Source organism: Bos taurus, chromosome 18, assembly GCF_002263795.3.
Source record: "Bos taurus isolate L1 Dominette 01449 registration number 42190680 breed Hereford chromosome 18, ARS-UCD2.0, whole genome shotgun sequence".
Taxonomy (NCBI): domain Eukaryota; kingdom Metazoa; phylum Chordata; class Mammalia; order Artiodactyla; family Bovidae; genus Bos; species Bos taurus.
In genome coordinates this window covers 49,421,941-49,435,867 of record NC_037345.1, presented here as the reverse complement: position 1 = coordinate 49,435,867, position 13,927 = coordinate 49,421,941, and the positions used below count along the sequence as shown (strand labels likewise).

General features: G+C 55.0%; 1 protein-coding gene across 2 annotated transcripts in view; it reads left to right on the top strand.

The window, feature by feature from the left end:
- Window positions 1-13,927, top strand: part of FCGBP (Fc gamma binding protein) — a 52,904-nt gene that overhangs the window by 25,261 nt on the left and 13,716 nt on the right. For both annotated transcript variants that reach the window (XM_059877540.1, NM_001435058.1), the window contains exons 6-13: window positions 2,132-2,699; window positions 3,461-4,053; window positions 5,253-5,847; window positions 5,952-6,151; window positions 8,008-8,149; window positions 10,927-11,264; window positions 12,358-12,931; window positions 13,253-13,869. In XM_059877540.1, coding sequence (XP_059733523.1) covers window positions 2,132-2,699; window positions 3,461-4,053; window positions 5,253-5,847; window positions 5,952-6,151; window positions 8,008-8,149; window positions 10,927-11,264; window positions 12,358-12,931; window positions 13,253-13,869 — 3,627 coding nt within the window. The remainder of the gene's footprint in view (window positions 1-2,131; window positions 2,700-3,460; window positions 4,054-5,252; window positions 5,848-5,951; window positions 6,152-8,007; window positions 8,150-10,926; window positions 11,265-12,357; window positions 12,932-13,252; window positions 13,870-13,927) is intronic.

Below are 13,927 nucleotides of genomic sequence, written 5' to 3'. Positions count from 1 at the left end.
CAGGGCTGGAATGGAGAGAGGGAGGGGAGGGCAAGGGAGGGGGTGATGTCGGGGATGGTTATGATGGAGGTTTTAGATTTAATCTGAAACCTGAAGGATGAGGAAGAAGCCACCAGGTGAAGAGTGGTGGTTGCCAGGCAGAGGGAACAGCAGGTGCCAAGGCTGAGGCTGGACTGAGCTGAAGAACAGGATGGAGCCAAAGAGGCTGCACCTGAGAGAGAGGCTGGGGAGGTGGGGGAGAGAGGCTGGTGGGGGATGAGGTCAGAGAGAGGGGGCAAGCAGGGCCTGGTGGGTAGAGGGCTTGATTTTAAACTGAGATGTGAAGGATAATGGGGAGGGAGCCAGACCAAGAATGAGGATGTGGGAGAGAGTAGGTGTGTTGCAAGCATAGTGTACAGTAAGTGCAAAGGCCCTGAGGCTGGGCTGAGCCTGGTGAGTTCAGGAGACTGTCAGAATGCTTGCGTGGGGACTTCCCTTGTGATCCAGTAGTTAAGGCTCCATGCTTCCAATGCGGGGGGCCTGGGTTCAGTCCCTGGGCAGGGAACTAGATCTCACATGCCACAACTAAGAAGCTGCATGGCACCACACTATGGCCTTTTAGGCCATTCATTAAGGAGTTTGGATCAAGGCTGACACCTAGAAGGTGAAGTAGAGGTGGCTAAATAAAGAGTGATGGGTGGTATCCCAGGTATCCCAGGGAGAGGTCACAGCAAGTGCAAAGGCCCAGGGGTGGGGGTGCACTTGATCTGCTCTGGGAGACAGCAGGGAGCCCAGGGAGGGAGGTGGGAGGTGGTGCCAGCACAAAGATGGACAGGAGCCACAGTTAAGCAGGATGTTCTAGGGAAGGGGCTTAGATTTAAGCCAAGTGCTAAAGGATGGAAGGGAAGCAGCCAGGAGAAAAGTGGTAGGCGGTGTTCTTGGCAAAGTGAAAAACCGCTAAAGTTAGACTAAACTAGGAGAACTGGGCGACTATCAAAAAAGCCAGTACCTTCGTCATTAAGTGCATCTTTCAACCATACCAGAGTTTATGCTAATTAGGTGAATCAGGGCAGGTCCCTAGGTAGCTTCAGAGTGAAGGCTCAGTTCCCTGTCAGGAAAACCAAGGTGACTGAGGTGGGGTTAGGTGACTGAGGTGGGACTTTCAGTCCCCACCCTGGGCCTCCAGTGGGGAGAGAGGACTTGGAGACTGAGCTTAAGCAAGTGGCAGATGACTTCATCAACCCTGCCTACGTCATGTAACCTCCGTAAAAACTCTGAACAATGAGCACTTCCTGGTTGGTGAACAATCAGTGTAGATACCTGGGAAGGAGGTGCACCTTGACCCATGGGATAGAAGCTCTTATGCTTGGGACCCAATATTCCTGTTAATCTGGCTCATCATTTGTACTGTTTATAATAAAACAATAATCATAAATGTAGTGGGAAAATGGTGGCTTCCCGGATGGCACCGTGGTAAAGAATCTGCCTGTCAATGCAAGAGATGTGAATTCTGTCCTTGGGATGGGAAGATCCCCTGGGAATGGCAACACACTCCAGTATTCTTGCCTGGAGAATCCCACGGATAGAAGAGCCTGGAGGGCTACAGTTCATGGGATCACAAAGACTCGGACATGACTGAAGCGACTTAGCAGGCATGCACATAGTAGGAAAAAGAAAAAAAAAGAAGAAATAAAGCCAGTGTGCATTAGGAGCAGAAAGAGTGAGGAGGAGAGTGGGAGAAAGGTTAGGTCAGGGAGGAAACAAGGGAGACAGAGCCTGTAGGTTTTGAAGGCCATGGGTTAGGGATTTAGATTTAAGCAAGTACTTGAAGGATGAAGGGCTTCCCAGGTGGCGCTAGCAGTTAAGAACCAGCTTGTCAGTACATGAGACGTAAGAGACCTGGGTTCGATCCCTGGGTTGGGAAGATCCCCTGGAGGAGGGCATGGCAGCCCACTCCAGTATTCTTGCCTGGAGAATCCCATGGACAGGGAGGTGGATAGTGGGCCAGGTAGAGGGAACAGCAAGTGCAGAGGCCCTGAGGGGCATCAGGAGAATATCGAGGAGCCCAGCAGAGCCAGAGCTGAGTGAGTGAAGGGAGGGCCACAGAGCCTCGACTACCCTGACCTCTTGGTCCTCTCCCATCTCTCCCCAGGTGGACGATATCCTTCAGTACCTGCCCTTCCAGGCGGCAGATGGGCAGGTGCAGGTGTTCCGCCAGGGCCAAAACGCTGTCATCCGCACGGACTTTGGCCTGACAGTCACCTACAACTGGGACGCCCATGTGACCGTCAAGGTGCCCACCAGCTACGCTGGGGCCCTGTGCGGGCTCTGCGGGAACTTCAATGAGGACCCAGCTGACGACTTTGCTCTGAAGAGTGGAGGCCAAGCTGCCAACGCACTGGCCTTCGGAAATAGCTGGCAGGAGGAAACAAGGCCAGGCTGTGGCGCAGCCCAGCCAGGCGACTGTCCCAAGCTGGACTCCCTGGTGGCTGAGCAGCTGCAGAGCAAGAAGGAGTGTGGGATCCTCGCTGACCCCAGTGGTCCCTTCCGGGAGTGCCACCGAACGCTGGACCCACAGGGTGCTGTGCGCGACTGTGTCTATGACCGCTGCCTCCTGCCAGGCCAGTCCGGGCCTCTGTGTGATGCACTGGCAGCCTACGCTGATGCGTGCCAGGCTGCTGGGCTCACCGTGCACCCCTGGAGGAGTGAGGAACTTTGCCGTGAGTACCGAGAGTGACAGCTGGGGGGCTTGGCCTTATGTACATTCATTAATATATAGATAGCATTAAGTCACTTAATTCTTATAACAGCTCCATGAGGTAGGGGTGTGGTTATACCCATTTAACAGATGAGGAAACAGGTTTCTACTTCATTGTCACTAACTTACATTTAAATGGGCCATGGGTGGCTCTCGGATTGGACGGACGGTGCAGAGAGAGACTTGATTGGGTTCAGTTTCAGGGTTTTCTGTTTTTGTGGAAACCCCTGTTTTATAATCTGAGGTGGTGAGTTTGGAGTGAGGAATGGGGATTCTTTTTCACTGTTTTCTGTACCACCCTGGACAAATATTTTAATTTTCTATAGAATTACTACCACCAGTACTACATTACTGCTATAGAACAAAGAAGCTAAAAATACTGCATTTACAAATACATTGCATAGATTATAGAGACACATGCCTATGCATGTTTAAAATATATATCACAGATCCACAACTTGTTACCAACTTGAATAAGGTCATTAAAGACAGTACAGATGACCCCAGACCACAGTTAAATTGGAATAGAATCTTAATTATCAGGATTAGATTAACTGGGATGTAATGTTTCCTGGGCCCCACCGAACTGAGGGGTTCCTTGCCGCCGGACTGCTTATACGTGTGAGTGTGTGTGTGCATATGTGCATGCACGTGTGGGTCAGGGGGTCTTCGGTGTCACCGGGGAGCAAGGCTGCTTCGTCCTGACGGCCCCTTTCCCTGCAGCGCTGAGCTGCCCATCCCACAGTCACTACGAGGAGTGTTCCTATGGCTGCCCGCTGTCCTGCGGAGACCTCCCGGTGTCCGGGGGCTGCGGCTTCGAATGCAAAGAGGGCTGCGTGTGTGACGAGGGCTTCGTGCTCAACGGTGAGTCCTGCGTGCCGCTGGCCTCCTGCGGCTGCGTGTACCAGGGCTCCTACTACCCGCCCGAACAGACCTTCTACCCGGGACCCGAGTGCGATTCCCTTTGCTACTGCGAGGAGGGCGGGCTGGTGTCCTGTGTGCCGTCCAGCTGTGGCCCTCACGAGGCCTGCCAGCCGTCCAATGGCGTCCTGGGCTGCGTGGCTGTGGGCTCTACCACCTGCCAGGCATCCGGAGACCCCCATTACACCACCTTCGACGGCCAACGCTTCGACTTCATGGGTACCTGCGTGTACGTCCTGGCTCAGACCTGTGGGACTCGGCCTGGCCTGCCCCAGTTTGCTGTCCTGCAGGAGAATGTGGCCTGGGGCAACGGGAAAGTCAGTGTGACCAAGGCGATCACCGTGCAGGTGGCCAACTTCACCCTGCGGCTGGAGCAGAATCAGTGGAAAGTCACGGTGAGAACAGCCCAGAACGTGAAGGGGAGGGGTCTTCGGTAGAGGGAGGTCTGTGGGTGGGGAGTGCACAGCTCTCAGCTGAGGGGCGGGGGGCACAGAGCTCTGAGTAGATGTGGGGGGCATGGGGTCCCCCAGGAGAGGAGGTGCCAGTCAGAGCCTACAGTGGGGAACCAAGGAGGGCGGAGACCTTGGGGACCTGGGCCTTCTCCTATGTGGCTCAGTCTCCCCTCTCCTTGCCCTTTTTCTTTTTTTAAATTTGTTTATTTATAACCGTGCTGAGTCTTGGTCGCTGTCCACGGTCTTTCTAGTTGCGGCGAGTGGGAGCCACTCTCCCTTGTGGTGCTCGGGCTTCTCATTGCAGTGGCTTCTCTTGTTTTAGAGCACAGGCTCAGTAGTTGTAGCACACAGGCTTGGGATCTTCTTGGACCAGGGATTGAACCCGAGTCCCATGCATTGGGAGGCGGATTCTTTATCACTGGACCACTGTGGAAGCCCTCCCTGGCCCTTGATTATCCCCTCCAGACCCCCCCCAACCCCATCCTCCCTTCCACTCCACCCTCCGCTCCACCTGCCCCTCCCTCCTGGTCCCTGCTGTCCTAAGAGCATTACTCCATTGAGACCTATATTCATTTCCTGAGACTGCCGTAACAACTCACCACCACCTTGGTGGCTTAAAACAACAGAAATTTATTCTCTCACAGCTGTGGAGGCCAGAAGTCCAAAATCAAAGTGTGGGCAAGAGACTCACCCGCTCCAGGGGTTCTGGGGGAGAATGCTCCTCCGCCTCACGCCGCTTCTGGGGCTTCCAGGTGTTCCTGGCTTGTGCCCCCATTGCTCCAGCCCGTCTTCATTTTTCACACAGCCTTCGCCTCTGGGTCTCCCTGTACCTTCTCCTCTTCCTGCTCTTTTAGGGACATTTGTCATTGGATGTAGGGTTCACCCTAATCCAGGATGATCCCATCTCAAGATCTCTACCCTAATTACCTCTCCAAATATGGTCATATTCTGAGGTTCTTGGCGGACTTATCTTTGGGGAGCCACTGATCGACCCACTATGAACCCTATTATTATGCCCATTTTACACATATGGAAACTAAGACCCAGAGAGGTGAGATCCCATGGATCTTCAGTGTCAGGCAGGGGCCTGATCTAGGATCTCGACGCGTACCCTCTGAAGCCCGGCCTGTCCTGCCTCCCAGGTGAACGGCGTGGACAGGAGGCTGCCCGTGCTGCTGGACGAGGGCCGGATCCACGTCTTCCAACACGGCTCAGACGTCGTGATCGAGACTGACTTCGGCCTGCGTGTGGCCTACGACCTCGTGTACAACGTGCGGGTCACTGTCCCAGGCAACTACTACCAACAGCTGTGTGGCCTGTGTGGGAACTACAACGGCAACCCCAAGGACGACTTCCAGAAGCCGGATGGCTCACAGGCGGGCAGCGCCAATGAGTTTGGCAACTCCTGGGAGGAGGCGGTGCCCGACTCACCCTGCCTGCCGCCCCCCACCTGCCAGCCGGGTGACAAGGACTGTGACACGGAGCTGGAGTGTAAACCCGAGCTGCAGAACAAATACGAGCAGCAGGAGTTCTGCGGGCTCCTCACCAGCCCCACAGGGCCCCTGGCCGCCTGCCACAAGCTCCTGGACCCCCAGGGCCCCTTGCAAGACTGTGTCTTTGACCTCTGCGTGGGCGGTGGCAACGAAAGCATTCTCTGCAGCAACATCCACGCCTATGTGAGTGCCTGCCAGGCAGCTGGAGGCCACGTGGAACCCTGGAGGACCGAGTCTTTCTGTCGTGAGTGAGGGGCAGGGAGGGGGAGGCAGAGACACGGAAGGGCCAGACCCTGGGCCCCAGCACCTCTCACTCCCAGGGCCCTGACCTGCACCCCCTCTTTGCAGCCATGCAGTGCCCCCCCAACAGCCACTACGAGGTCTGCGCAGACACCTGCTCCCTGGGCTGCTCGGCACTCAGCGCCCCCCCACAGTGCCCAGAGAGGTGCGCCGAGGGTTGCCAGTGTGACTCCGGCTTCCTCAGTGACGGCCAAGGCTGCGTGCCCATCCAGGAGTGCGGCTGCTACCACAATGGCATCTACTACGAGGTAGGGACCCTGCCGTCCCGGGCAGAATGGGGGCTGCCTGCTGGACCCCCTCCCGCAGCCTGTCCATTTGGCCTCCTGAAATTCTCTCCTATCCGTTCCTCTTCCCCTCGCCATGGCCCCACCGTGGTCCCGTTTGTCCACTTTTGCTGTCTCTGGTCTACCATCCCCACAGTAGCAAGTAAGACCTTTCTAAATACGAGCAGAGGTCCCGCAACTTGAGGTCTTCCCATTTGGCGCCAGTGGTAAAGAACCTGCCTGCCAATGCAGGAGATATAAGAGATATGGGTTTGATCTCTGGGTCGGGAAGATCCCCTGGAGGAGGGCATGGCAACCCACTCCAGAATTCTTGCCTGGAGAATCCCCATGGACAGAGGAGCCTGGCGGCTACAGTCCATGGGGTCACAAAGAATTGGACACGACTGAAGCGACTTGGCAGACATGCGTGCACCCACAACTTGAAACCCTCCCTTGGCTCCTCAGGTCAAGTTTTGGCTTTGTATCCCAGGTGTAGATTTCAACTTTGTTATACCAGAGGCTCACTCCCTCTGTGTCCCTCTCCCATGCTCAGAGTTACTGCTTTTCCTTTGAATGTGTGTTATGTAAAGTCTGTCTCCCTTAAAGGTCTGAGAGCTCTGTCAGGGCAAGAACCCTCTCTGTTTTCCTCCTCATACGAATAATAATAGTAGTACAGCAAACAGGTAGATGGTGCTTGCTAGGTGCCAGTCACCGCTTTAAGTGCTGTGTAAACAACACACATATGTGTGTGTGTTAAGTCACTTCATTCGTGTCCAACTCTTTGCGACCCTATGGACTGTAGCCGCCCAGGCTTCTCTGTCCATGGGATTCTCTAGGCAAGAATATGAGAGTGGGTTGCCACTTCCTCGTCCAGGGGATCTTCCCGACCCAGGGACAGACCTTGCATCTTTTATATCTCCTGCACTGGCATGCAGGTTCTTTACCACTAGCGCCACCTGGGAAGCCCACAGTATATGTGCATTTTATTTATTCATGTATAATAGATATAATGTTATATATAAACCTTTTACTATAAAAATTTTCACACTGGCAAAAGTCAAGGGACCAGTATAATAAATCTCCCTGTACCCATCACTTGGTTTCAAAAATAATCAACATTTTCCCAGTCTTGTTTCATCTCTACCCCTGTTTCCTCTCCAGTCTGGATATTTAAAGAAAATCCCTTTTCATTTCATCTGTACTTTATATGTATTATTAACTCAGTTATGCTTTAATAGGGCTTCCCTGGCGGTGCAAAGGTAAAGAACCCGCCTGCCAATGCAGGAGATGTGGGTTCTACTCCTGGGTTGGGAAGATCCCCTGGAGGAGGAACTGCCAACCAACTCCAGTATTCTCGCCTGGGGAAAATTCAGTAGACAGGAGCCTGGCAGGCTACAGTCCATGGGGTTGCAAAAGAGTCAGTTACGACTTAGCGACTAAATGACAGCAATTGGTGCTATTATTACCTGCAACTTACAGGTGAGAAAACTCAGGCATGACAAAGCTCAATTTGTGCAGAGTGATGTAACTTGGAAATAACAGAAACCAGCTTCAGACCCAGGCAATCAGCTCCAGATCCTATGTTCTTAATTCCCACATTACACTGTTTCTCTCATACAGCAGACAGTTAGTGGAAATTTCAGAGTAAATGAATGAGTACATGAATGAAAGCGAACGAATGAATGAATTGGACCCCAAGGCCATGCTGTGCTTTAGTTTCACAGATAAGGGCCACCCTGCCGGAAGATGTCCCTTTTACATCCTCCGGACCGCCTATGCCTGGAACACCGCAGTTGCCAGAGTCAGCCTGGCCCTGACAGCCATATCTTCTGTCCCCACAGCCCGAGAAGGTGGTACTCACTGACAACTGCCAGCAGCAGTGCGTGTGCCAGCCCGGAAAAGGCCTGGTGTGCCAGAACCACAGCTGCAGTGACGGGCAGGTTTGCCAGCCCTCGGGAGGAGTCCTGAGCTGCGTCACCAAAGGTGCTGGGTTGGGGCCAGGGAGGGTGCAGCGAGGGGGACAGAGGACAGGGACTCCGGAGCTGAGGGTGGCGTCACCCGGATCTTCATGGTGGCAGGCACAGAGGACTAACAACTGGAGTCTCAGACCTGGGGACCCGTAGGCTAGGATTCCCGGGGCAGGGGCAGCGGCCCTCCAGCTGGGAGGCAGGGACTCTTATGGTAGAAAGCAGTCAGTGGGAACCCTCAGGAATAGGTTTCCCCAGGCAGACAGCAGAGACCCTCTGAGTAAGGCAGAGAACAGAAAACTTCTTCTCTAAAGGGCCAGAGGGTAAATATTTAAACTTGCAGGCCATATGGTCTCTGTCCCTACTCAGCTCTCCCTTTGCAGCACGCAATCAGCTGTAGACCGTGTAAGTGAAGGGGTGTGACTCCAGTGAAATTTTATTTGCAGAAACAGGCAGCTGGCAGTGCATAGTTTGCTGGTCACTGGTATGCGGAATTAGGCTCAGGGTTTCAGTCACCATCCCCAAGGGGCAGGGCAGACCAGGACCCACAGGGACAGAAAGCAGAGTCCTGGTGCTTCCCTAGTGGTCCCGTGGTTAAGTCTTCGCCTTCCAGGGCAGCGGGTGTGTGCTCTATCCCTGGCCGGGGAACTAAGATCCCACAGGCCTCTGGACCAAAAACACAGAACGGAAAACAGAAGCAATAGTGTAACAAATAAAGACTTTAAAAACATGGTCCACATCAAAAATATCTTAAAGAAAGAAAGAAAGCAGAGTCCTGAGATCACAGGCAGAGACCTCCCGAAGGCCAGGGTCTTGAATACAGCACCTGCCTCAAGTGGAGGTTCAGGATTTATAGAGATACACCCTCAGACAGTGACACCTCTCAGGATTAAGTCTGAGATATAAAGCCACACCCCAGGACTGATTTCTTGGGTGAAGGGCAGAGAAAATTCCCTTATTCCTGAGGCTAAACAGATATACCTCCAGGACTGACTGACATTCGGGGCTCATGGGCAGGATAAGTGGGACTCCCAGGGACCCTGTTATGTCGGTCTGAGTCCAAAGGAGACAGAAACCACACATGCTATGTCGCTTCAATCATGTCTGACTCTGTGCGACGCTATGGACTGTAGCCTGCCAGGCTCCTCTCTCAATAGGACTTTCCAGCAAGAATACTGGAGTGGGTTGCACTGCCCCAGTGCAAGTCTCCTGCATTGGCAGAGGGATGCTTTACCAATAGCGCCACCTGGGAAGCCACACAGGAGCTTAAATAGGGGAAGTTTAACAGAATTCTTTGCTTATAGATATTGACTACTAAGGGATTAAAAAGAACGCTAATGAACACAAGAAGAGTAGATGTAGGGAGCAGCCCCTGCCCCAAAGGTTACAGCAGAGCACCGAAGGAAGGGAGGAATTGGGAAGACGGCCCCCACATCAAGGATGGGAGGCAGATCTTACTGGAGGGTGGCAGACAGGTTATGCAGGCTGGAGCTGGCAGGCGGGAAAACCCTCACTGGGGTGCTGGCAAACTCACTGGGAAGCCGCCTGCTGGGGTGCACAGGGAAACCAGAAGGGGCCTCACTGAGCAGGTGTCCCACAAGCTGCTGGTGCCACGTGCCACCAGGAGCCCAGAGAGCAAGGCCCGCTAGAAGCAGGAGCCACCCCTTCCTCCTGCTGTGACCCTCTAGCTCCCTCTACTGACAAAGCCCAACTCCACTGGAGGATTTGGAGCTAAGAAGCAGTCAACTGAAAATGAGCACACGGGGAGAGAGGAGGTGGGGTCTTGGTCCTAGACGCTTCCCTAGTGGCTCAGTGGTAAAGAACCCATCAGTCAATGCAGGAGACGTGGGTTCTATCCCTGGGTTGAGATCCCCTGGGGAAGGAAATGGCAACCCACTCCAGTATTTTTGCCTGGGAAATCTCACGGACACGCGAGCCTGGTGGGCTACAGTCCATGAGCTAGCAAAAGAGTTGGATACAGCTTAGCGACTAAACAACAATAACAACTTGGGCATAGGGATTCCAAAAACCGGGCTCACTGATTCAGTGGCCCTAGGAAGGGAGTCCTGGACAAAGAGACCCTCGGAGGCAGGGCCTGAGAAATGAGATCTCCCAAGACCAGGGTGTTAGGCACAGGAATCCCGGGGAGATGGAGTCTGGAACAGAGGGCTCAGCAGGCTATGAGACTTAGAAAAAGGGGCCCCGGGGTCAGGCTCTTAAATGCTGGGACCTCTGAGGTTAGTTTCCCACCAGAAAGTTCATGCAGTACATTGGTCTTGGGCACAGAGACCACCAGGACCCGGGTTTCCATGCAGAGCCTCCAGGAGGCTGGGGGCCCAGGTGTGAGGAAATCTGGGTGCCAGGAACCTGGGACACAGAGGACCCTTGGCTGTGGGTATCCTTAGGGATGCCCGCAGGGCTGGCACAGGGACCAGGGACCCCTGTGGTCTCAGACCTCAGTCCTCTGGGGCTGAGGTCTTAAGCAAGGGGACCCCAGAGTCTGGTCACAGAGGTAGGGACTAGAACCTGTGTCTTGGGGCCTGAGTCTCAGAAGTGGGACCTTTGACAGGGTCTTGGACACAGTTTCAGACATGGGAGCAGGGGCACCCTGGGCCTGGTCTCAGAAATGGCAGACTGGGGGCCAGCCTCTCAAATGGAAGGACCCTGGAACCTGGTCTTCCCCCCCGGCCCCCGCACCCCAGGAGCCCTCAGAGCTGGTGTCCCGGCTGATTCTGGGAAGAAACTGGCTTTCCACTTGGCAGCCCCTCAAGGTCCTCTCTCCTCTGTCCCCAGACCCGTGCCACAGTGTGACATGTCGGCCACAGGAGACGTGCCAGAATAAGAATGGCCAGGGCGTGTGCGTGCCCAACTACCAGGCCACGTGCTGGCTGTGGGGCGACCCACACTACCACTCCTTCGACGGCTGGAACTTTGACTTCCAGGGCACCTGTAACTATGTGCTGGCATCAACCGACTGCCCAGGGAGCAATGCCCAGGGCCTGACACCCTTCACTGTCACCACCAAGAACGAGAACCGGGGCAACCCCTCAGTGTCCTATGTGAGGCTGGTCACCGTGACCACCCTCAACACAAACATCTCCATCCACAAAGGCGAGATCGGCAAAGTCCGGGTAAGGCTGGTCCCAAGTCCCCAGGTAGGGTGGGAAGGGTCCTGCTGGTCACAGATGGGGAGCTCAGGGCTCTCTCTCTTCACTTAGTCCTGAAACAAAATAGCAAGAGCAATGATAATCACCCCACTATTGGGAATTAAATGAGTCTAGCCCTTCATTAAGGGCTTTAATGTAGGACTTTAGAATTTGCCTTTTTAGACATCTGGGTTTGAATCCACCCTCTCTTTATGAGATGTGTGATATTGGGCAAATGACTGGACTTGGTGGGCCTCAGTTTCCTCATCTGTGAAATGGGCATCATAGCAGGCACTGCCCCACAGTGAGTGATGCACGTAGAGTGCTCAGCTGAGGGTCTGACCCAGGTAAGCACCCTTGATTGTTTGCGAGGAAACAAATGAGAGGCCCCGAGCCTCAGACATGGAGAGAAATTCAAGGAGATCCGGAGAGAGCAAGATGGGCTGCCCTTTCTGCCCAGAATAACGGAGATGCAGATTAGTGGCAGCTCACAGGGAGAGAATGATTTATGGAACAGAGTAGGCACTCGATAAACGATGGTGAGTGAGTGGCAGAGATGGCCAGACACACAGAGATGCACAGGAAATAAGGAGAGAGGGAGGGACTAGGTGAGTAAGACCCAGAGAAAGACCAGAGAGATGGACCCAGAGAGAGACAGTAACACACACACACACACACACAGATGCAGAGAGAGATAATGCACAAGTGAGAGAGACACGGAGAAGGGAAGAGGACCCAGAGAAAGAATAAAGAGAGACAGAGTGCGAGAAACTCAGAGAGAGAGACCAGAGAGAGCAGTAGGTCCAGATGTAGAAAGAGAGACAGAGAGGGAAGAAGGGAGGGAGATGGAGATCAAAAGAGAAACCCAGAGAAAGCCACGGGGTGGGCTTTCATTCTCCAGGGCCTGGACTAGAGCAAACCTCCATAGTGTTTGTCAAATGACTCTATGAGCAGCAATCATGAGGAAGGCCTTGGCAGCTCCCAGCCACGGCGGGACGAGCGAGGGAGGCAGGGGGCCAGATCTGGGCCTCCGCATCTCCAGTGACCTGGTTTGCCTCCCGCCCTCCTCTCCCCCCAGGTGAACGGTGTGCTGAGGGCACTGCCTGTCTCTGTGGCTGACGGGCGGCTTTTGGTGACCCACGGTGCATCCAAAGCAGTGCTGGCCACTGACTTCGGGCTGCAGGTCACTTATGACTGGGACTGGCGAGTGGAAGTGACGCTGCCCAGCAGCTACCACAGCGCCATATGTGGGCTCTGCGGGAACATGGACCGCAACCCGAGCAACGACCAAGCCTTCCCCAATGGCACCCTGGCTCCCTCCATACCTATCTGGGGCGGCAGCTGGCGGGTTCCAGGCTGGGACCCACTGTGCTGGGATGAATGTCAGGGGTCCTGCCCGACCTGCGCTGAGGACCGACTGGAGGAGTACGGGGGCCCCGGCTTCTGCGGACCCCTGGCCCCTGGCTCCGGAGGCCCCTTCGCCGCCTGCCATGACCATGTGGCCCCCGATAGCTTCTTCAAGGGCTGCGTTCTGGATGTCTGCCTGGGCGGTGGGGCCAAGGACATACTTTGCCAGGCTCTGGCTGCCTACGCTGCCGCCTGCCAGGCCGCTGGGATCGTCATTAAGGACTGGAGGACGGAGGCCGGCTGTGGTGAGCACTGGGGGGACAGAGCAGGAGCTGCCGCCAGGGGTCCCAACACTTTGGAGCTGGTTTGATTTCATTCCAGTCCTTTTGGGTCTGTTTGTTTGTTTCTCTTTGTCTTGCCGTGTTTGTTTTTGTCTCTCGCTCTCTTGGCCCTCGTCTCTGCGTCTGCCTTTGGTTGTCTGTTTCTCCTCTTCTCTCTTCCCATCCCTGGGTCTTCCATCGTCTCTAATTCTGTTCATCTTGGTCTCTCTCTGGCTCGTCCCACCCTATCCTCAGACCCCACCTCCTGAAACCATTCTCTCTTTCTTTCTCTTCATCCACCCACAGAGCTCCCCTGCCCGGAGAACAGCCACTACGAGCTCTGTGGCCCACCCTGCCCAGCCAGCTGCCCATCTCCCACGCCCCCCACCAGCCCTGCCGTATGTGAGGGCCCCTGCGTGGAGGGCTGCCAGTGCAACTCAGGCTTCGTGTTGAGTGCTGACCGCTGCGTCCCCCTGGAAGGCGGCTGCGGCTGCTGGGCCAATGGCATCTACCACGAGGCCGGCAGTGAGTTCTGGGCTGATGCCACCTGCTCCCAGAGGTGCCAATGTGGGCCCAGAGGTGGCTCGCTGGTCTGCAAGCCTGCCAGCTGCAGGCTAGGTGAAGAGTGTGCCCTGCTGCCCTCAGGCCAGCATGGCTGCCAACCTGTCAGTACAGCTGAGTGTCAGGCCTGGGGTGACCCCCATTACATCACCCTGGATGGGCACCGATTTGACTTCCAAGGCGCTTGCGAGTACCTGCTGAGTGCGCCCTGCCATGACCTACCTGAGGGGGCTCTGAACTTCACCGTCACGGTAGCCAATGAGCACCGGGGCAGCCAGGCCGTCAGTTACACCCGCACTGTGACCCTGCACATCTACGGCCACAGCTTCACCCTCAGTGCCGGCTGGCCCCGGCAGCTGCAGGTGAGCAGTCTGTGGACCAGCACGTGCCAGCCCTGGGGTTGCCTGGGATAATTAGGGG